Below are 23,048 nucleotides of genomic sequence, written 5' to 3' on the forward strand. Positions count from 1 at the left end.
CAGATAGCACAGTGTCCATGTCATTCTATAGTGTTTACTATGGTACAGTTAGTAGTACAGTATGATATGGAGCCTTGCTGAACAATAGTGCTGTCAGTCTCACTGCTTCACATGTTACCCAACCTCAAGACTCGGAAAAAGCATAGGAAATAGTTACTGAGCTCCACTGTGGTATAAACTCTTTGTGCTTGCAATCACCGGGCGAGAGTTTACACCACCAGTAATTCAAATACTGTTTAATTGAAAGAGCGACACTGACACCTGCTGGTCACAAGCTGAAGCGCATCTCTGGAGCACCGAGGTCAAGTGGTGCTAAAAATGCTTTTTCATCCGTTTCCCCTCCTCCTCGCTTTCTCAAACAGGACTGGATGACAAAGCTCAAGGTTTCCTCCATCGCAGACAACAATGAACAGACAGGCAGAGATTTCAGCCTTTACAGATACTGCAAAACCGGTGATGTATGATAAAAACTGTGACAATACTTACATAAAAGTGAAAAGAGAGAAACTGTATGTGCAGAGTAGGGTATCTGTCGAGTTAAAGCAATTTCTTTACATGCATCCCCCTTGTTAGCTGTCAGGTTTAGGGGAAGACATGACAGGAGGTGTTCCCTGCCCATCAGTGGTGTAGTGGTGGCTAATGAGGTGGGTGTCACTGTCAGTATACTGTCAGTCTAACATCCAGTATAAGTCAATAGTATTTAAGCGATTAGGTGGGAATACTCTATATGCCAAACTTATTTTTCATGTCAAATTTATTTAAAAAGCACTTGAACAGAACAGGTAGAGCAGCAAAGGACTTGAATGCAGATAAGAGAGAACAGACACTGCAGATATGAGACTGCAGTGTGTGTGTGTGTGTGTGTGTGTGTGTGTGTGTGTGTATGTAGGGTTCTAGACTCACCCTCTGTGCAGCAGACAAAGGTAAGCGCTCTGTAGCGCCGCCTGCTGGAAGTAGCCCAGGTCGATGTCTGCAGGTGGAGGAAGCAGACTGGCCTTGGCTGTCTTGGTGTGGGGCGTCATCACCATCTGACCAAACACCCACAACAAGGTTAATACAAAAAAAACCAAAAAAAAAACAGAAAATGTATTCTAAAAGCTACTTGAAGCCAAACTGAAATGTAAGTAAACACATAAAAAAATAAAAATAAAAAAAAAACATAAAAAAACTAATGGAGACTGTAAATTGTCAACCTTTGACCTCCTGACCCACAAGCAGGGAAGAGACTGCAGCACCCACACAACCTTCTCTGACAAAATACTGTACTTAAATACACAGAAAACACACATTTTGATGTTTGGTATTATTGCTAAAACACACACATGCACACACATGTATACACGCGTATGAATCCACCTTATCCAGCTCCTGCAGGTAGGCCAGAGCGGCGTCGCAGGCTCTGAGGTAACAGGACAGACTCTCCTCCTCCCTCTCTGACAGGCGAACACGAGACACCGCCGACACTGTCTGGTGGTCCAGAGACAGACCTGAAGGACAGATGAGGATGATGAGGATGATGAGGATGATGAGGTAGAAGAATGTGAATATGTGGATTGGCAGGGCTTTGACCGGGTCATTTTTGTCCCTGAGTGTCCAAGTGTCCAAGTTCAAATCCCAACTGCCTCAAATGTGTCTAAAGCCACATTATGGATTACGATACACTAGCTTTCTAAAACAAAACTTCTGCACACCTGCACCAGTGTGAAAAATTATCATCAGCTACCAGAAAAATCCCGGTAAATGATGGTTTATCTACTCTGCCGGACACTTTAGCAGCAAAATAGTGAAAGTGACTTTTATTATATTATATTATATTATTTTAATGTAAGGGTTTTCCCAGTTTGCCCAGCTGTGTGCAATCTCCTTATCATACCTGCCTTTAATCCGCTTTAAGCCTGTTTCTATTAACTTTATAGTGTAGTCTAAGAAAAAGTCCCACACTCATGAAAAACCTAGAAGTCATCAAAATTAAAAATCATCTTTTCCACACCTGCAGAAGTTATGGAAGATGATGCCTATCTCAATGAGATTTGGAAATGTCAAAAACAATTTCTCAGTAATGGTTGTAATTTTGTCATTTGTTATGTAATTTTGCTTGTGTTTATGGCCGGCTGGCCCCAGGGAGATCCAGCTATGTTTGAGGCCATAATAACCCAAATAACACAATTCCTGTCCCTCAGTGAACTGTACTGAGCCAAAACAAGACAAAAGTGGGAATTCAAATCAGCCATTCGACTAAGAATGTAGCATTTGAACATATATTGATCATGGCAAATACACTGTATTTCCTGGAATAGTCATGGAATTTGAAATGTGCAAGAATCATGAATCAAATTTTGACCTGACAAAACCTCTGTGGCAGTGATTTAAGGTTAAACAGACTACATGTAAGAAATTATTTCTAAATATATGAACAATGGCATCACTCTGCACTTGTGTGTCAGTATATCTCGCTGTACTATATATCATTCCATCAGTGTTTAATTTATGACAATTAATAAATAATTGTTTCAACAGTACAATGGTATTTACAATAAGAATGCAGTAAGGGTTACAGTTTGCAATTGGTTTATAATGAAAGTGTTTTGCCTTGCAGCAGTATGGGATTGAAAAAGTGTGAGTTTCATGTGATGGGAAAAGAAAGAAAACACACCCCAGCTGGAGTGAGCTGAGCAAACAAATGCCTTTGATTAAATAAAATATTGGAAAAATAAGTGATAACTTTCTATATAAATACTGATAAGCTTGGTCAAGATAAGCTCGGGTGAGAAAACATAAGCTGCTTGCTACAGTGCAGATGTTATTATTGGAGGTAGTGGGGTCAGTGTTTGCTCTGTAATTATATTTAGCAGGTAAGGGTTAGTTTGGGGGGAATTTTACTTTCGGCTGTTTGGATACGTCATCATAGGAAAAAAATGTTACATATTGTTATTTCGCAAGAAGAATAAAACTGTCACTACCTTCATGCACCTTACAACCAAAGTGTGAGAACCAGAAAAGGGTAGAAAGGAAGAACAAACTGGTTCAGGTTTCTGCCAAAACACGTTTTTTTTCTGTACCAATAAAGACATTTTGTTTAGAACATCCATCGTCCTCGCTGTGGTGGCGGATGCACTACCGCCGAACCAATCCAGAGGAAGCACTGAGCAGGACAGTCGTGGTCCAGATGCCTGGTCTGATGTCAGTTAGTGGACTTATTGGTATAAATAACTGGCGGGAGCAGGAACCTCCCGGACTGCAGGAAGCCCGCGAGGGACAGGAGTCCCAGGCCAGACGCCAGGCCTAATCAAATAAGCAGACAGCTGCCAATAGACAAGGCATCACCATCCAAATATTCCGATCTGACTTCATTTCCCACAACAATATGCAACCATGTAGACGGAAAAACCGTGGAAGGGAACTGTGCGAAGTCTCCAGCTCCGGCACGTCAGAGCGATTCCCACAGGATCTGCTCTCTCATGTGGCCTCTCTGAAATGGAGAACGCCGACAGTCTATCATAACAATCCGCTGTAAATATCATCCAGTGGGTTTCAAAATAATCATGTGGAATTAAAATATGACAGTTAATAAGTTTCTCTTCAGTTTTAAGAGCAGATTGAGGGATGAGATCATTGGCAATTATCAGGATGGAAGGAGTGTAATGGCACTCATGATGATAATGATAAGTAGCACTGTTTCAACATGATTATCCTGCGTCATGCAAGGACTATGGACACTATTCTGTAGAGTTGACCTTTGACCTTTCATAATGTTGGCTTCCAATGTGTCAAAACAGACTAGACTAGGCTCTATGTACTAAACACAACATCACATCTGACTGGAGAAGCGCATTTGTAAAGTGACTCCTTAAATATCTTGCCAGGGAAATTCCATTTATTGTTGCCCCCTACACTTAAGCCAGTGCGTGTGTGTGTGTGTGTGTGTGTGTGCGTGTGTGTGACCATGAGCAATAGGCGACTCATCTTAACAGTGTAACTCCTGGACACAAAGTCGGATGACTCGCAAGCATCAGGTTTTTAAAACACCATCTGTCTGGAAAAGCACCAGGAGACAAAATAGTTCCAGTGAATCTACTCCCAAAGGAGTCGGCTTTTATTACATTCCTCGATTTGACTATATTCTGCATTTACTCCCATTTTAGAAGTAATTACTCCCCATAGTTGTCTTCGGGATAGACGCTCGCACTGGCAGACAGAGAGAAACCTGATTTTCAAAGTTCCCTTTTTACATCACTGGACTAAATAAGACAATCAGTCATCCACTGGCCGGTTCTCCATTCACAAGAGTCAGACGAGCTCTCTGTCCAATCAAGCTGATGTTTTCCAGGCAAGTTACATTCATTTGGACAAGATTGCATTTCAGCAGCTCCCCGCCCCTTCCATCTCCACTTCCAAACCCATACAGGGTCATTGTCGTTTTAGGCCTGTAATAACTCCTTCCGAGGGGATTAGGAATTGGATCATGGAGGAAATCTACGCAGGGAGCTGTTCAAACTCGCCTGTGGTGTTCTGCGGGGAAACATGCCCGTCCTCGCTGCTGCTGCCTCTGCCTTCCTTAGAGCTGACAGGTAGGCTCGTGGGTTAGAAAATTAGATCTGCTATAAATGTAGACTCTGCACCGCGAGGTTGCGAAATGTCAGGAGAGACAATTTCCACACACTATGCATGGCGTCGGAAAAGTCTGGGATCCTGGTGATGAGTAACACAAGGGTTCTGTCGACATGGGTTTTTGAAGGCCGATGCTGATATGTTTTTGATTTAAACTGTGAATAGCTGATATTCATGCCAATATTCAGTATCCTTAAATGACAGCTTCTTGCCAAAATGTGCAGTATTCAGTGTTTCCAACAGAATTGCATTCTTGTCAGGGTGGAAAAGCCTCTGAAACAGCATTTAGACCATCATGGGACACTAAAACTCTCCATTGAAACGCAGGACGACACTACTACTAACAATAAACAGAAAAAATAAAAAATGTCAACTTTTCAGGAACAAAGAAAAACAGCCTTGTTTACAGCTTGATCATCCTTGACTTTTTGAGTTCATGCAATGGGGTTTTGAAAGGGATTCAACAGACTAATGGTGATAGAATTTTCTCATGGAAGCATGGAATCCTTCAACTGATGTTAAAACATGAAAATCACCAAGGCTGGAGTTACAAGGTTTACTCAGGACCACAATATTTATGTATATTTGTGTAGAATTTGATCAAAATTTTACATTATGACTTATTTCAGGTCAAGGGCTTCCCATAGACAACCAGTAGTACTGATCAATTGTACAGTAAATATGCAATCAAACCACTGCATCCTATCAGAGGTGGACCACACTGGCTGATATCTGATTTTTAAAAAAAGGCCGATGTCAGCCTCAGGTATCTGCAAACCTATATATATCAGTCTAACCCTAAATAACACCATGTATTTTTTCTTGTTACACACACTAGTTGTCTCTATGTCAAAGTGCTCTAAAGCACCAGGGCTTCTGGTCTCCTAATGGAGGTGTTGTGGGTTGAATCCCTCTTGTAATGAACAGTTTTAATCCACGTTTAGTTGGCGGTGTCTCTGTGAATGCAGACTGTTCAGACACCCTGCAGACAGCTGTGTGGGAGGCAGGAGGCAGGAATGCATAACCAACCCAGGCTAAATATAATTTGCTCTCCATTTTCTTTGTATTAAAGGTGCGACCTGTGGCTTTTTCAAACATCAGATCGGCAGACATCATCAACTGTCAGAATAATTGTGACACCTTAGTATAATTACTGTAAACAAACGAGACCATGATCAAGATGATTGGTAGCCTCTATCTCACACCAGTGCCATTGTTAGTGCTGGTATTTCTCAAAATTAAGACTACATTTCCCATAAAGCCTGTTGCTTCCTGTTGCAAAGAGGATAATGCAATGCCTCTGACATCATTATGCATGCGATTTTTTCCCCCTTTGTCTTTACTGAAGAGGATAAACATGTTGGAAGTAATTTTTCTATGAAAAGTCACTGCTTGTGCTAGAAGAACAGCGCCTTCCTCCTGTTTTGTGCCATAAATCAATACAGCAGATTTCCCACCAAATCTGACCAGGTGGCACACGATATAAAATGTAGTGTATAGGCTGGTAGACGCTGCCAATCGTCTCCATTGGTCATCTAACGTGGTGATGATTTTTAAGTTTCGAGAGGCCTTGGGTACCTTTGATGATGAAAGCCTCAGCCAGCAGGCGTAGATGGTAGGTGGGCTGGTCGTCCTGAGTCAGTTCCTCGATCCCCACCCTGGCACACATGCCCTGGGCGTCCCGGTAGCGACCCTGGACGTAGTGGACCTTGGCCATCAGCAGCAGAGCCTCATTCAAGTACCTGGGCTGGAGGGAGAGAGGGAACCAGACGGTCATGAGGACTTCCTCCCTTCCTTTATCTCTATCTATCTCCTCAGGAAACTTAATAAACCCTTTAAATTTAAATGTGTGAGTCTGTGAGGCAAGAGAACAAGGAGAGTTTATATAGAATGGAAAAGAAAAATTAAAGGTCTTTTTTTAAAGGCACTTTTTTATTTAATTTTTATTTCTGTTTCTGCTTCTATTGTTTTATATTTGCTTGTATTTATTTACTGTTTCATTCATTGTATTTAATGTATTTATTTTTTATTTTACTGACTGTGAAGCACTTTGTAACTCTGCTTTTGAAAAGTGATGTAACATTATTATTATTATTATTATTATTAGTATTAGTATTAGTATCAGTATCAGTATCAGTATTAGTGTTAGCATAAGTATTATTAGACAGTGGAAAGCCTTCTCCCTTGTACAAATGTATGTATTTTGCTTTTGCATATTGTTATGTGTTGTTGCCTACAACCTCTATGTTTGTCTTGATGCTGCTTTCTCAGCCAGATTTCCCTTCAAAATAGATTAAAAAAGGTTAAATAAATAAAATAAGCTTCAGAATGAAATAAGTAAATAAGAATGGGCAGAGAGAAACCAGATTAGCCGTCTGACTGACTGTTAAGCGGCCCCGGCTCAGGATGGTGTTGAGGTGGCCTTTGGCCCGGGACAGCTTGGGCTGGGTCTTGTCCATCAGAGGTGTGGAGCTCCGTAATAGGTCCGTGTTTTCCTGCAGGCACTCCTCCAGCAGCGCCTCGGCCAGTAGCAGCGTCCCGTAGTCATCTGGGGGAGGGGGGGCGGGGTTTAAAAGTTAAAGAGTTAACAGCCTCGGTAGGAGTGGAGGAGTAGGTTTGAGTTCGGGGTCACAGGTCATTTGTCTCTGTAGCCAAAGCAAACCCTCCACAGTCCATTAAAAACATCATTTCCCACCAACTGAGCGAGAGCAGTTAAAATACACCAGACTCCACAACTCTATTTGGAAAAAACAGTTTCCATTTCCTTATTAACTTTCCTCAAAATAGCCTTAACACTGCGATCATATGATGATGATAGAGCTGGATAGAATTATGTTAGATGAAGCAGTAATACATAAAACCAGTCTGTTCTGACTGGGCCTTCAGATGCACGTCAGTGTCCAGTAGTAAACCTCCCTTGTTGTGTACACATCGCTGTGGATTAAAGCCTTCCTGTTTAGCTTCTTCCTATCTGTGTGTGTGTGTTCTGACGCCAAGTCTGCGGCCGGTGTTTACGATCTGTTATACTTGACATATTTGCCTGTCAGTTTTATCAGCGTTAGCCAAGGCCGGAGCTATCAGAGAGGGGAAGGTGAGGGATAAATAAAGCACATGTTTCAGTACTGTAGGAGCCGGTTAATGATTTCAGAAGAGATGTCGCCTCGCCTTTAGAAAGACCCACCGCTGCCATGAAGTATGCAGGAGGTAAATGGTGCTGTAGGAATATTCATGGCTTCACTTCAACAAGTTTAATCAAAGGTATTAAAGGAAAAAAAAAAAACTTGGATTCTCTTGCACTGTTAGATCTCAACAGTCTGTGATGTTCGCTACATTCCAGCAGTTATTTTGAGATGAAGCGTTGCAATTTACTTTTTTTGGTGTTCCCACTTTCCCTCAACCCGCCTCGTTTTTTTCCTACAATTTCCTACAATTCCCAGAATGCCGTTCGACAAGCCACAGAGAATGGGTGTCAACTTGTTGCCTTCAGCTGTGGGTTATAAATGTAGGTGGAGAGAGCAATAATGATAGCGATAGTGGAGCGAGAGTTTGTCCAGAGGAAGTGAGTCGTGCCCCTTACTCAGAACGCAACATGCCTTGTGGCTGCATTGCATTCTGGTCTATTGAGGCTACTGTCGGAGGAGAAATTGGTCTCTCTCCTCTTCTACGATGGATTTCTCCCTGTATGATTGTTGAACGTCTCTTGGTGCAAAATGGCGGCTCTAGAAAGAAGCCCTTGCTCTTTGATTCTGAGGTGCTGACACCAAAACCTGACGTTTACCGCTTATGTTTGTATCCTGAAACATTTTCTGATATCAAACCCCATTGTAGCTGCTGCAAATATCTCAACATGATGTCACAACGTCTACGATTGATTAGTCATCTGCAGGAATAAGAAAAATACACCACTAAACAACAAAATAGACCCAGAAATGCAAGGTACACCACCAATAGCTGTTTTTTTAACAGTGTAAAAGTGATTTAGGGGGGGATTTAACTTTAATTTGTGCATTTACCATGTGGGGATGTTTTCTTTTGCCCTAGCTTCACCTGGCAAGGAGTCAGAGTCACTTCAAAGAAAAATCTAAAACTAGCGGTGCATCAGTCCTTCCATAAAGCCTCAACGTCAGAGCAGCTAGGATTAATGTGAACTATGTACACACCAATAGCACATTGATTTAACACTTGAGTGCAGGTGCAGTCGGGGAGAAAGGGCCGGTCAGGACTGCCAGCCTGCTGCAGCGGCTCGGTCCAGTCACGTCACCTCAGCCCATATTTACTTTGCTAAGGTGAGGGGAGGAGGCAGGTGCATTAGTGACTTACCAAGGTAATGCCTTATGAGGCACATAATGATAACTCTGTTTGCACACATTGTTTGAGCACATGTACAATGTGCAATAATTTCAAGGGCAAAGACATGCAGTGAATAGGCTGCGGTTGGCCATTAGCAGGAATATCTTGTTTTGCCATTTAATGCCTTAACAACATGAGACATACCAGGGGGTTTCCAGACTTTTTCATTTCAAAGACCTTTAAATATATAGGCATTAGACCACAGACCACAGACATATATATGTTATAATATTATATTATGTCATAATATTATGAGATTTTGTCCCAAGAAAACCCAACTGAGAAGATATTTGTTGTTATATGATCACTTTCTATGCTGTAGAAGGAGAGATAAGAACAAAGTGGAGAGTGATCTCTATAATCAAAACAGTCACTCTTATACAATCTCTCATTGTGCACAGTGTGTAAACTTCTAACAGTGAAATTAAACTATTCCTCATATTGTTGGAGCCCCCTTGCAGCCCCCTCTGCTGACCCCTGCTCTGACCCCACTGAGACATACAACTTATGTTTTGGCAGCGTCAAACTGAATTCTTTTTCAGTACAGTTGCCTCCTTGATCTCACTGAGAGAGTCTAAAGTCCAACTTGTGAACAGTGCAATCCCTGCACTGCAAAAAGTATCCACCTTAACAAGTAGTTTTGTCTTAAATTGAGTCTTAAAATCTTATTTTTCTTAAAAGAAGTGAAAAGAAATCTGCAAATGGGGTGAGATAACTCCGCTTGTTTCCACTGCAAATCAGGCACTGCTTGAATCAAGTGTCATTTTCTTGATACCAAGAAAATACCCACAAGAAGTTGACACTTGTTTGAGTGAAACTGCCCTAGAAACAGCTGGAAAAAATGACCCCCGCTCCTATTGGGAGAAGTTTTCCCCGCACTTGCTTATAGGAGAAATAGGATTTTAAGCCTAAACATGACTAAATGGCTTGTTGAGGTGGATATTTTTTGCAGTGTGTTGATCAGGAAGCGACGTGAGCCTCCAGGTGCTGACCACCACCACCACCACCACTGTGCCACCGCACTCACCGTCTTCGTGGATCCGCGCGGCCAGCAGCTGGTCGATCATCGCCGGCATCTTGTCCCACTGACACTCGGCCCGGTAGCGCTCGATCTCCGCTTCCAGCCGGTACTGGGTGAAGGAGACCCGGGATGCCATCGGCGCTCTGTCCCGGTGGTGACTGTACTCCCCGGACACGATGGGAGTAACTGCAGACTACCAAGAGAAATAAATGTGTAATCTTGGAGGAAGGGGGGGGAGGGAGGGCAGCCTTCTACATGCAACAACCAAGATAATTAAGTATGAGAGGCTGCATCAAAAGCATCTTTAAACACAAAGAGAATAGTAAATATATACTGTAAATAACTAAATAGAATATATTGCAATTAAGTATATTTCATATACACATCAGAATATTATACACATCAAAATTGGCCCAAAAAAATTGTAGGCTAGATGACATTCATTGGAAATATATATTTCTCGATAGGCATACAATATTGTGGATGTGCAAATACTTTTTTTGGCCATGTTTTCTTTATATTCTTTTTTTCACATATACTGTATTTTTTCCAGTGTGGGAATAGGTTTCAGTGTTTTACAGTGATTGAAAATGCATCTAGGCTGCATCCTAGAACCACACACACAATTACGTCTGGAAAGTTGCATGGAATCGAAATTAGTGTAAAGGGAACACTGAGGTTTCTGTATGTAGATTAAACTGATACATAAGTGCAGATGAAATGGATTTATGAGTATGATTTATATGCAAATAAATCCCTATAGGAATATTATAGTAACACCAGAGGAGATAGGAAAGACCAAAGGGTTATTATAGGAATTGTATTGTATTGTATTTTTTATTAGGGAATGCATAGCCAATGTAATATAATTTACAGTAGCAGCCTAGTAGTACTCTATAGCCTAGATTTCTACAATATTTACATGGTAAACTCTAAACTTTAACATTGTGAACTCTCTTAATTTTTGTCATTTCGTTTTATCGTGCAGGATTCTGTAAATGATTATGCATATTTGCTTTGGACTATTTATAACAACTGGTTCTACATAGGTACAGCGAACATTTCTGCTTGAAATTGGCGTGGCATTGTGAGAGGGCTTTAATGGATCTGTAGGTGTTTGAACTAAAGGGAAGGGTGTCTTCTCCTAAAGACCCATGCCCTTAATCTTTCCCTTTAACACTTTAACTGGATCAAGTGGGGATTAAGAAAACCTCAAATGCAGAGAATGAAACTGTAGTGAAAACGGTGCAGCCAAGTGTGCATCCCCCACAGCAACAGGGACAGGATGCATGCAGAAAAGTTGTCATTTCCCTGTTTTAGTGGTGTTCATTTCATTAATGAGTTCAATGGAAAATCAATTTGGCAGAGATCTCTTGGCTTGCTTCCTGATCTGGGCAATCTGGTTCAGCAGCATTAGCGGCCTGACGCTGCCATAAGCACTTGGCTCAGTTATAAAGTAATACATCTGTCAGCCATCACACTGTAACATTTACAATTTATCTATCACAAACTAAAGGATGCAGTCTGACGGCAAACAAATCTGACGTACCAGTGCGCACACTGCAGCGCCTTAATCTGGAGAAAAGTTAATAAAGAACATTCTACATTTATAGAAATACAACAACATTTGTGAATGACACCTAACATCCTTCCCTGTCATTTGGTGGAAAAGCTCCTAAACCACAGTACAGGGGTCAATCACACAGGGAGACAGGGGTCTACTGGGGTCTTTACTGGGAGTCTAATATCAGCTACTTTAGTGAGAGATAAAAGAAAACCTCAAGCCGTTTGAAAAGAGATTTAGCGGCGTCATTCTCTCTCTGGAAACTTGACATTTGCCTGTCAGAAAACAATTCTTCTCCAATTCAGCAGACTTCCATAACATAATGTGTTTCTGTGCAGTGTGGAGAACATTTGACAGCTAACGGGGCTGGTCGGCGCCCCCCGCTGACGTAGTAACGCTATCCAATCAGATTTAGCTCAAAGATCCTTTATTTAACAAGATAGTTATGGTCCAGCCTATGGAAACCCTTGTCTGCTAGACCGGAATAGCGTAAACAACATCTAAAATGAGAATATTCACGAATAGTAAGCTAGCAAGGCCGTTAGCTAATGCGTACAGCAGCTAATTTATGCAGGAGCCTTCGTGAATAGTCATTACTGACGTGAGACATAGCCATCCTACCACCACCATACTACACTTGCACTAAACAGGAGCATCTACCTAGCAAAACTGTTTGTAACTGATTTCAAGACATATCTAGGTCTCACAGCGTGATCAGTAGCTTATTAAGTTACGCCTTGGACATTATGCTGTTGGCTTAAGCAAAAAAGCCTTCCGCGCAAAAAAACTTTAACTATTGAACCAAGCACAAAGTAGCACTCTAGAGATTTAAGCTAAGAAGGACGTTGCTAGAAGTTAAATATCTTGTTTCCGTGGTATACTCTCTGGAAACAACCGTCCAATCAAGTTTAGCTGTCGTGTCCAAGACAAACCTGACTACGGCGAATCACTGGATCCAAAAAGGTAGTGGACGAGTAACACTGCAGCCAACTAATACATACAACGAACAGTTGACGAAAACAGGTGACTTTACCTTTTCTTTTTAACGCAGTTAGCTAGCCTTGTATTGCATGTCACGCTGCATGTATTGGTCTAGTCATTACCGTAGGATACACTGCCATGTCTTTTGAAACTAGTGTTGAAATTAAGCGTCGTGCTAGCAATTCTTATTACAGCCAGCCGTTCAGCTAACGCATGTTTCTACTATTTTCTAGTTTTCCATTGTCATGTCAACAGAGGATAGTTACACACAACGTCATCATACGCATCTTACTGTCTGGTTAGCACGAAAACGCTTTATAACATCCTGGGATAACATCCGTACTCAGTAATGATCTTATAGTGACCGTATGATACTTTATGGTGTTTGTTATCTCTGTGGTATCACTACAATGTTCCTATATGGACTTACCATGTGTATATGGTCCTCCATAATCATTAGCCTATATCATCACTTTATGGCAATTTCATCTCCTTTACTTGCACTGTGACAAAATATTCCCGTAGGAACTCAAAGTTTTGCTGTGATGTTTTTATAGTAAAAATGTTTATGGTATGAAAACATAGCAACAATGTGAACTATATGCAGTGTGAAATAGAAGAAAAATATGAAAATATCCACATATACAATATATATTGTACATTGTAAGTGTCTATGGCCTTATGAGGGGAGCGACTGAAAAACATTGCAGCATCAAGTTCATTCACTAGTCTTTAAATACATCTATCTATCTATCTATCTATCTATCTATCTGTCAGGATGAGAAGTGGTAGGCATCTTGTGGAGTGGGGGGGTCTGCTGGTCCTCCTGTCCTGCTGTCTGCTGTGTGTTCACTCCCACGGGGATCCGGAGCACCATGAACAGCCGCCGGCCGAAGAGGATACAGCTCAGAGATCAGGCCACGGCCACGGCCTGGACAGAAACATGGTCCAGGATAAAGAGTGAGTGAGATCTATACATTTAAAGTGTGCTCCCTGCTGATGCACGATACCGGCCTTATTTGTATGAAACGATGAACTTTGAACACTGTCAACAAGCTCAACCTGCCTCAGTGGGATCAGGAGACTTATTTTTTGCTTTCCCTGCCATGATATAGGGCTGCTACACAGGTCTGGAAAGTATGGAACTCTGTGGGAAGTGAATTTGATATGTTACTTATGTCTTGAAAAGTTTGGTTATTGCATGAAAAGCATGAAAATGTATAGAAAAAAACACATGTCATTGTAGAAGACCCACTGTCATTTCATCTGCTGTGATAGTATTGCAAAGAATAATGTTCAGATGCAATCATATGGCCTAGGAGACAGTCATATTGCCCAACTATTATCAGCATTCATTATATTGAACACTTAAATATCAAAACAGGTCAAAAAATTAAAATATGGAAAATGTGTTGGGAAACCATAATGTATTTTAACTCCAAACAAAATATTAAATCCAGTCAAAAAAAAGATCTGGTAAAAGTATGAGATTTTAGAACAGAAAATGTATGGGAACCCATGATGTTGTGTCCATTGACCAAAGGCTAACTTAGATGAATGCTGTGTGTGTGAATGTTTGACATCAAGTGACCGCTCTGTCGTCCTGCAGCCACATCATGGAGCACCTGGAGGGAGTGATAGACAAACCAGAGAAAGACATGACCCCCCAGGAGCTTCAGCTGCACTACTTCAAGATGCACGACTACGATGGCAACAACCTGCTGGACGGCCTGGAGCTGGCCACCGCTATCACACACGTACACAAAGAGGTAGCTGTGTGTGTGTGTGTGTGTGTACATGTGTCTTCTTAGGTGTGCACATCATGTCTCTCTGCCTCCAAGTACCTGTGAACATTGCTGTCTCATTGCACATAGCCAGTTCACAGATAGCATAAGTTTTCCAACTTAGTCACAATGAAGTGAAAATTAAGTTCACCTTGTTAACTAATTCTCCATTACATATCGTGCACCTATTTAACAATAAATGGCAACAATTTTTTTCTATTTTCTCTTTTTTTTTTTTTATAAAATCCTATTACTTTGACTTCCTGGAAACTACATATTTTTAGTGGTTACTTGACTCTTACTGTTACATAAAATTTCAAACCAATAATACAGATTTTGGAACAATCCCCCCCTCTACCCCTCCCATCATATGAAAACTACAACTGAACAACTTTAATTTTTAATATGTGGTCTTGTTTTCAGGAGGGAGGAGAGAACAGCCAGCCAATGAGAGAGGAGGACCTCATAAATCTCATCGACGATGTTCTGCGGGATGATGACAAAAACAACGACGGTTACATAGACTACGCCGAGTTTGCCAAATCACTGGAGCACTGATACGGTTTCTCCGTGTCCGCCACCACAGCAAGGAACCTGCAGAGGAGGGAGGGAGGGAGGGAGGGAGCACACGTCACCGCAGGCACATGAGCCACAAGGGAGCCGGACTGAAAAGCTTAATCTTTGCTTTCTCTGTTTCACAGGTGATCGATCAGATGTGTTAGCAATTCATGTAGCTTTTTGTGTATTTTCTAAGCATATGTCAATTCTTGATTTTTCTTTTTTCTCTGTGTAACCTCGTTGCTGGCAGACAAAAATAGGTCCGCTGCTTTTGAAGTCAAGAATTGAGGTAACTCCTAGGCCTAGAAAGAAGTGTGCAAGAAGCTAACAAAATAGCAGCAAAACTTCTTATGCTAATAATTTGGTAAGCAGTGGAAAATAGAGGTAAATAGATGGAACATCACTGTGACTTTTTAGTGTATGCTCACACTTTGCAGAGTGACATGCCTGCCCCTTCCTTCTTTCTAGGTTCCTTGAACAACACAACCCCGTCTTTTTTCAAATCAAGTCATTTTTTTGAAGCACAGGAGCGCTGCAGTGTTTGTGTCTTACTCTTATTCTGTGGTGCTACGCTTCATCCACCCCGATAGCCCAGTAGCATCTATACAGAAAAGTTCCTGGGCTTGAATCAATGCACAGTCATCTACATTTGCTAACACACCTTTCCTGTGTCACACCCAACATTGTGGACCAAATGACTCCTCATGTGAATTCATTGCCTTCATTTGCTGTTTTTGGACGGCGATAAAGACGAACAGGTGGTCCTCATAACGTTTGAAAGTGGCCTTTACGTACTCAAATGTAATGTAATATACCAATGAAGTAGTGTGTATACAGAGTAGTAGCAAAGCTTGGTGGATTGATCAGGTGCTTTTGCAGGATTTTATTTCAAAGGATGACCAAGGCTGCGTTCAGAATGACACAATATTGAATGTTGTAAGCGGAGACCTCATGCGGCACGCTAGAGCGGCATGTCAGCGCCATGCGTTTCTTCTTCCTGGACGTTTTCCTATTGAATGCAGCACAAGTTATTTTCGCTGTCATTGTTATGAAAGGTCATCGACCGTATGAGCCAATCCCCATCCTCTTCACCTCAGCCTGTGCCCCACCTGAGCTCCTAAGAGCTAGAGATACTTGACATAACCCTGTCCTCATAGAGTGAATGTAAAGCAGCGCCACATTGTGCATTGTTAATTCTTCATCACTGGATAAACTAGACTCACAGCACACTGGTAGACGCTGCTACCGCTGCAGATTTCGAAGGCTGACTTTGCTTCATGGGTTTTCAGTAAAGCACTTGATACACAGCAAAATGCAGCCGGGGGTTTGCTCGCTCCAAATATTAGCTGCCAATGTCAGGTCTTTGTGTGACAAAGCCTACTTGTCTGTTTAATCCATCTGTACTTTCTTCTAATGTATGATTTCCTACAGATGAATTCTATATTTTTGTCATTCAGTATTGACTGTTCGATTAATTCAGGTTGTTTGAACGCAACTATTTAAATAAGTGAATAGCAGAACAGATGCAACTGTGTTGTCTCTGGAATGTGATGTATTAAAAAATACTGTAATCTACAGACTGTTCTCTTGGTGTTTTCTTAAAAATGAATCAAGGTGTGAAGTCCTGTCAGATTTTGTTAATGTTCAGAATATTGACCAATCATTGCAAAAAAAACAATGTAAATCTTTATTTATGAAATGCAAAATTTGAGCTTTATGTACAGTATTGAAATGCAGTTTAAATGTTATAGATTAAGATTTGATTCAGGAAAAATCTCCCCTCCATGAATGTTTAATGGAGGGATGCACACAGTACACCACATGCAGCAGATTCCAAACCACATTTTGGCTAAATTGCAGTGAAAATAAAAAGTGTGTGTGTGTGTGTGTGTGTGTGTGTGTGTGTGTGTGTGTGTGTGTGTGTGTGTGTGTGCAGTGCAATGAACAACCAGGTCCATTAACACTTCAGACCTTCCTACAGTGCAGTGAATCAGTATATTAGTGGTTAGAGTTGTTCAGGGGGAATGGCAACATAGGTGATTGAAAGAATGTTTGAATTGGAAGCAATACAGATAGAGAGTGTGATCATTTATCATAGGTGCTACATACCCAGCCATAAATACATCTGAACCATATCTTAAGATGTTTTGAAACATGTCCTAAGATGTCTTAATACAAAGACATCTAAAAACATCTCAGTACATGCAGGTGATGGCTGGGTGTGTAATGAGTTGTTTCAGCAGAGGTTAGAGAAACAGGTTACTAGTTTGAATGCCCAGACTGGTTGGGAAACCACAAGCTGCTTTGTGTCTAACTGTGTGAATGTGAAGTCAACTTTCCCTGGATAAATAGAGGTTAAAAACTGAGCTCTATTTCATTTGTTATTGTGAAACATAAAGCATGTTTCCCCTCGTCTCTTCTTAGCTCCAGTGAGAGGCAGGGTCCAGAGCCGGCATGGAGGCCAAGGAGAACATGGATGAGGCGAGGCCGGCGGGCGGCGCTCCGATGCTCCTCAGCGGGCCGTACCAGTCGTCGTGCTGCCGTTGGGAGGCCGGCGGCGGCTGGACGGCGGGGCAGGGGCACTGGCCGACCGGGACCGGGCCCGGGTGGTGGGAATACCCCGCCGAGGGCAGCATGGGGGAGAGGCGGGGGATGTGCGCCAGGGACTGGGGGTAGTACTGGCGGGCCATGCCGGGCGGCTGGACGCACACTCCGCCCAGCAGCGGCCCGTGGCCCGGCATCATACCCACTGCAAGCACTTTCTGGGACGCACGCTCCTGCTTCCGCTGCTTGGCTCTTCTGTTCTGGAACCATACCTGCTGAGGCAAATGACGTTTCAGAAGAATCAGAAACCAGGACATGTCAGCAGGCCTGTGTTGAACCCAAAAAACTGAGCATGGAAAAACAACTTTAATGAAGAGCTCAGTTCTTATGGAAGAAAAGCAACCACATGGCTTTATAGAGTAGTTTTAGTCAGCCTCATCAATTTCTTCTTTAGCCCTTTAGGGCATAGTCCACTAATTAAAGGGAATGTAAGGACATTTGCTCTCAGATTAGAACATGGCTCTAATATTTAGAATAAAGAAAATACTATTCTAACAATCACTCTATAAATAACATAATGCTGCAAAGTCCATCATTCTAGGTTTAGTGTTTCCAGTGTACATCACACATTTGGCAATGAATGCAATGTATGAACCACACACACACACACACACACTCACACATTATCATCAGTGTTGGGTTTTATTGTGCTACTGTAACTAGTTTTCCCAGTAATGAGTGGTGTAAAATAATACTTTTTTCAATTTTGGTAATAATATGACTATTACCAATCAATCAAAAAAAGTTGTTAGTTTTGTTATCAGCCCATCTAAACATCAGATTGAAGTTGATGTAGCTAAACTATATCACACCTCCATTCCTTGCGTAAAAAGTAAAAAAGTAATGCTTTTGTGAAGAGCAATGAGTGAAAGAGTAAAAGAGGTGAGGAACATGTCATTTCCAGGCCCGGTGTATGGGGCTGTCCCACCTGTATGCGCGCCTCATTGAGCTTGGTGACGCGGGCCAGCTCCTCCCGGTAGTAGATGTCTGGGTAGTGGTTTTGTCCGAAGGCCACCTCCAGCTGCTCCAGCTGCTTGTGGCTGAAGGTGGTGCGGTGGCGCCTGCGGGCCGGGGAGGGGTAGGCCCTGCTGCGCCGGGCCAGGCCCGCGGCCACGGAGGCCTCACACAGTGACCCTTTCCTCACCGACTCTCCGATATCTGTTCTCAGGATGAGGGGAAAAGGGGGTTTGAATGGAAAATTCTTCACTTTTCGGGGAGTAAATTCTCCAGCTCCTGTTTCTCGACTTCAGACCTGCTTGTGTTTCCCGGGTTGGCATCATACAAAAAGTGGCCTAAATTTTGTAAGAGCACATTTCACTGATGGCTGTCTCGAAAAAGAGGGATTACCCCGACTTTAGGGTTCCCACTGCCACCGGGCAACCTGAGAGCCAAAGGGCTTTAGCTGCCAAAGACAATCTCGTGAGAAAAAGATACCAGAGACCGGAGGATTTGACCGAGATTATTACAACAATAGCTAACAAAGTGACTAATAAGTAAAATTGGTGGAGTGAGCTGACATTGTCCAATCACATTATGGTGGTTGGAGAAGAGACTGAAGGAGCTGACTTGATGATTTGTAATAAAATTGTGCTCTTATTTACACACAGTTTAGTTTTTTCTCTTAATTATTAGTATTAAAGGACAGGGAATATTTTGTGCCAATATATAATATCTTGAAAGGAAAAAAAAATCAGTTTCCCCAAAAATGTGTTTTCTTATAAGGGTGGAAAAGCCTCTGAAACAGCATTTAGACCATCATGGGACACTAAAACTCTCCACTGAAACCAGACTAATGACATTATTTTAGTGTTAGCAGACTGACCCACTGTACCTATTCAATAGAAGGAGAAACTCTGCTATTACTGCCTTAGAGTTAATTTAAAGAATTAATTTACAAAAAAGATTACTGAACACTTCAATAAATACATAAAATATGCAAAGAAAATGTTTAATTGCAGGTTTCACAAACTGTTTTTATGTCAGAGAGGAACCTCCATCATATCGGACGACACTCACTGGTTGATATCTGATTTTTAATAAAAGGACAACATTGGTCCCATATAGTATATCGGTCTAACGCTACTGTCCATACCACCTTCATATAAAACACACTGTGTGGACTCACCTGCGCTGGAGCTGACAGTAGCCATGTCAGAGTAGATCTCTGCACAGTCCTGGTCCTGGCGGCTCCTCGCTGCTCCCCCCCCTGCCTTTACCTGGGCCATCACTGCAGGTCTGCTCACCGCCGGGACGCTCCGGACGACTTGATCCCCCAGACAGACACAGCTCACCATGACATCACATGCCATGCCCATGTCCCACCCATTCAGTATACCTTTACCTGTGTGTGTGTGTGTGTGTGTGTCTTGGCAATGACCACAGTATTTATTTACAGGGGAGTCTGGTCCATATAGGATAGGAGGAATGGCCCTCCCCAACTTTTGGGCCTTTTCTTGTACTAAAGAGTAGGTTTTTTAGTGTTGAGTACAATAGACTCAGTAGACATTTTTGGGCCGGAGTCTTTAAAACATTACCAGCATCCATTGGATAAATTCAACTTATCACAATTTATGCTGTCTTGTCTTTACATGAAATTAAAGGGAAAATCCACCTTCAGATACTTTTACTTATCATCAATCTGTGATGTTCAATGCATTCCAGGAGTTATTTTGTGATGAACTATTGTAAATAACTTTTTTGGTGTTCCCACTTTCCCTTGATCTGCTTTGTCTACTTCTACCTGAGTAAGTGATTTCCTACATTTCCCACAATGCCTTTTGACCACTCCCAGAGAAGTAGCGTGAACTTGTTGATTTCAATCAAAGGCGGACGTATGGGCATATAAGTATAGCTAGTTTGTGGACATTAGGGTGTCTATGCGCTCCTTACTCAAAGCACAACATGTCATGGCTGCATTGCATTCTGGTCTACTGAGGCTTCTGTCAGTGGAGAAATTGGTCTCTCTCCTCTTCTACAATGGATTTCTCCCTGTATGATTGTTGAATGCTGGTGCTAAATGGAAAGAAGCCCCCGCTCTTTGATTCTGAGGGACTGACACAAAAACCTGACGTTAACCGTTGATCTTTTGGATCGCTGAAACATTTTCTGCTATCAAACTCCATTGTAGATGTGCTGGAAATATTTTAGTGTGACATCACGTCATCTTTGTTTGGCCAGTTATCCACAGGAATAAGAAAAATACCACCACTAAACAACAAAATGTCCCAGAACTTCAAGGTATATTGCCAATAGCTTTTCCTTTAAGGATGGATCAGACAAACAGATATTTGTGGTTCAACATAGACTTTCATTGTTGAATTACACACAAGACCTACTGTATGGCATTTGTGCTCACATTTTTGATTTATTTATCTATTATTTCTGTTTTAGCATAACATTTGTCTAGTATCTTGGTGTAGTTTGAGTGTCTCTCTGGGGAGGTGCAATGGAGCATGTGACCACCAGGTGGCCCTATAACGTCAGGCTGTGTGACAGACAGACGGAGACAGACTGAACGGCAACACCCGAGCCCTTGCACATGCAAAGCCGAGAGTCCTCATACGTCCTTATTGTGAGACGGAGGCTGAGTGTGGAAACCATCCAGCTGAGTATACACTGACCCGGTCTCCTAAAACCAGTCCCTCTCAGGTCGGTCCCTGTGTTGTGAGCGCGGTAGCTTGACTGACGCGGCACCCCGCCGCTCGGATTTAACTGAGTTGAACTCTTGCGTGGCCTCCTGGGACCCCGGCCGCTGGCGGGCTGTTCCCATGATGCTAAACTCAGTGCAGGGCCAGTGGAGAGGAACGGCCCTCTCTCACACGACTGGATACTGGGAACGGACCCAGTGAAGTCCCAGTCAGCGCTGAGTCATGGCAGGACAGCGTGGAAGGCTTGGAGAGCAGCAACTGGCATTTTATCAGCTGGTCTGGGTGTCTGCTGGTAGCATCGAGCAAGACAGTAACTCATCATGGGCTATATCTGTTGAACAATGCTATTTGCTTGTGCGTGTGTGTGTGTGTGTGTGTGTGTCTATTCAGATAGCAACAGTAATGACTACTTGGAAACCTATGCACGCAGTGTGCACATGAAAGCACACACACACACACACACACACATTAGTCAGTATATCAAGATAGTGACTCACAAGCTCTTATAATGGTGTGTGTGTGTGTGTGTGTGTGTGTGTGTGTGTGTATGTGCTTTCATGTGCACACTGCATGCATAGGTTTCCAAGTAGCCATTACGGTCACTGAATACACGCACACACACACACACACACACACACACACACACACACACACTCTCACACACACACATACACACACAACTATGAAAGCTTGTCAGTCACTAACTTGATGTACTAATGTACTAACTAACTTGTGTGTGTGTGTGTATGTGTGTGTGTGTGTGTGTGTGTGTGTGTGTGTGTGTGTGCAACATATGCAAGCAGTGTGCACAACAAAGTGCATGCACACACACACACACCACTATGAGAGCTTTTTAGTTACCAACTTGATATACTAACTAGCTTGTGTGTGTTTGCGTGTGTGTGTGTGTGTGTGTGTGTGTGTGTGTGTGTGTGTGTGAGTTCTAGGTAGCGCCTCTCCATTTAACTTCTTGTATAACGTGTCCGTCCCGGGCCATTCGACCCGAGCGATAAGTGTGACTCCCGAGAACCAGTAAATCAAAAGTTCAAACGCCGCGTGGAAATGTGTTACACTGATAGATTGTATCCACCCCCCCACCCCCCCCCCCCACTCTGGCCAGGAAAATGTAACACACAAAACACACAGTGATTGAATAACCCGCTGGAAAAGCAAAGGATCAACGTTCGCATGGAGAGGCTCTCGTCGAATCGACAAATTACCCCTCGAGATTGAGTTTACTTGTTGTTTACTACTACAGATTCCTTGAGAAAGATGCCTTGTTCTGACTGCTCTCTGCGCCGAGTCGTCTAATTTGATTCCTTGTGACACGTCGTCGGCAAGGGCCAAGTCCTGTGTGTCCTGGAACAGCCTCAGTCTTCTTCCCTGCATTGTGTGTGTGTGTGTGTGTGTGTGTCTGCCAAGTCCTCTACACATCCCATATTCAGCTCACATGTTTCCTGTCCCAAACTTCGCCACAGCCAGAAACACCCCCCCCCCACCCACCCCAGCAGAGCACACTGGGAACTGTCTGCGTTTTCTGTCTGTACCTCCCTTTTGTCTGTCGCTCTCCCTCCGCTTACACTGCAAAAAAAAAAAATCACCAAGTCGCAAAGTCGATTAGCCTCACACTCAGCCTGGAAATCTTGTTTTTCTTAAAAGCGATTGAAAAATTCTGTCAATGGGGTGAGATCATTTCATTTGTTTCCAACACTTGTTTCAGGAAGTGTCAGCATCTTGACACGAGGCAGAATAAGGCGCGACAATCGCATTAAGAAAATGACTGTGAACTGAAAAACAATATTAAAACTGGTTGATTTGCATTGGAAGGCAAAGTCAGGACACTTCACTCCCTTAAAGGATAAGTTCATCGATTTTGGACCTATATATAATTTGTCTCTTCCATACCTGTAGTATTGGACAAATTGGGGTCA

The 23,048-nt window shown here is 42.5% G+C and overlaps 3 protein-coding genes across 4 annotated transcripts in view; 1 reads left to right on the top strand and 2 right to left on the bottom strand.

Annotated features, from left to right (window-relative positions):
• ttc7a (tetratricopeptide repeat domain 7A) overlaps nucleotides 1–10,166 on the bottom strand; it is a 41,133-nt gene extending 30,967 nt beyond the window's left edge. The window contains exons 1-5 of one of the 2 annotated variants that reach the window (XM_071924800.2): nucleotides 9,986–10,166; nucleotides 6,993–7,156; nucleotides 6,187–6,355; nucleotides 1,357–1,487; nucleotides 904–1,028 (exon numbers count right to left, since the gene is read on the bottom strand). In XM_071924800.2, coding sequence (XP_071780901.1) covers nucleotides 904–1,028; nucleotides 1,357–1,487; nucleotides 6,187–6,355; nucleotides 6,993–7,156; nucleotides 9,986–10,115 — 719 coding nt within the window. In that variant the 5' untranslated portion in view covers nucleotides 10,116–10,166. The remainder of the gene's footprint in view (nucleotides 1–903; nucleotides 1,029–1,356; nucleotides 1,488–6,186; nucleotides 6,356–6,992; nucleotides 7,157–9,985) is intronic. The other variant, XM_078288692.1, reaches the window with a different exon arrangement.
• A 2,326-nt stretch (nucleotides 10,167–12,492) lies between these two features.
• Nucleotides 12,493–14,909, top strand: mcfd2 (multiple coagulation factor deficiency 2, ER cargo receptor complex subunit). Its single transcript, XM_071924813.2, has 4 exons — nucleotides 12,493–12,566; nucleotides 13,302–13,484; nucleotides 14,134–14,293; nucleotides 14,732–14,909. The coding sequence occupies exons 2-4, from the start codon at nucleotides 13,303–13,305 to the stop codon at nucleotides 14,864–14,866; spliced, it is 477 nt and encodes a 158-aa protein (XP_071780914.2). The 5' UTR covers nucleotides 12,493–12,566; nucleotide 13,302; the 3' UTR covers nucleotides 14,867–14,909.
• A 2,377-nt stretch (nucleotides 14,910–17,286) lies between these two features.
• prop1 (PROP paired-like homeobox 1) lies at nucleotides 17,287–19,695 on the bottom strand. The gene is made up of 3 exons (XM_071924823.1): nucleotides 19,596–19,695; nucleotides 18,399–18,628; nucleotides 17,287–17,682 (listed from the first exon to the last, which is right to left on the bottom strand). Exons 1-3 carry the CDS (start codon nucleotides 19,693–19,695, stop codon nucleotides 17,287–17,289), a joined length of 726 nt encoding a protein of 241 aa, XP_071780924.1.
• Nucleotides 19,696–23,048: the final 3,353 nt, after the last annotated feature.

The sequence above is a fragment of the Centroberyx gerrardi genome, chromosome 15, assembly GCF_048128805.1.
Source record: "Centroberyx gerrardi isolate f3 chromosome 15, fCenGer3.hap1.cur.20231027, whole genome shotgun sequence".
Taxonomy (NCBI): Eukaryota; Metazoa; Chordata; class Actinopteri; order Beryciformes; family Berycidae; genus Centroberyx; species Centroberyx gerrardi.

Excerpts from the sequence above, each read along its gene's own strand:
- prop1 (XM_071924823.1), bottom strand. The coding sequence starts at position 19,695 with ATGGCCCAGGTAAAGGCAGGGGGGGGAGCAGCGAGGAGCCGCCAGGAC. Across the intron at positions 18,629-19,595 it reads TACTGTCAGCTCCAGCGCAG|ATATCGGAGAGTCGGTGAGG; the intron begins GTGAGTCCACAC and ends TCCTGAGAACAG. Across the intron at positions 17,683-18,398 it reads TCAATGAGGCGCGCATACAG|GTATGGTTCCAGAACAGAAG; the intron begins GTGGGACAGCCC and ends TTGCCTCAGCAG.
- mcfd2 (XM_071924813.2), top strand. The coding sequence starts at position 13,303 with ATGAGAAGTGGTAGGCATCTTGTGGAGTGGGGGGGTCTGCTGGTCCTC. Across the intron at positions 13,485-14,133 it reads AACATGGTCCAGGATAAAGA|CCACATCATGGAGCACCTGG; the intron begins GTGAGTGAGATC and ends GTCGTCCTGCAG. Across the intron at positions 14,294-14,731 it reads TCACACACGTACACAAAGAG|GAGGGAGGAGAGAACAGCCA; the intron begins GTAGCTGTGTGT and ends TCTTGTTTTCAG.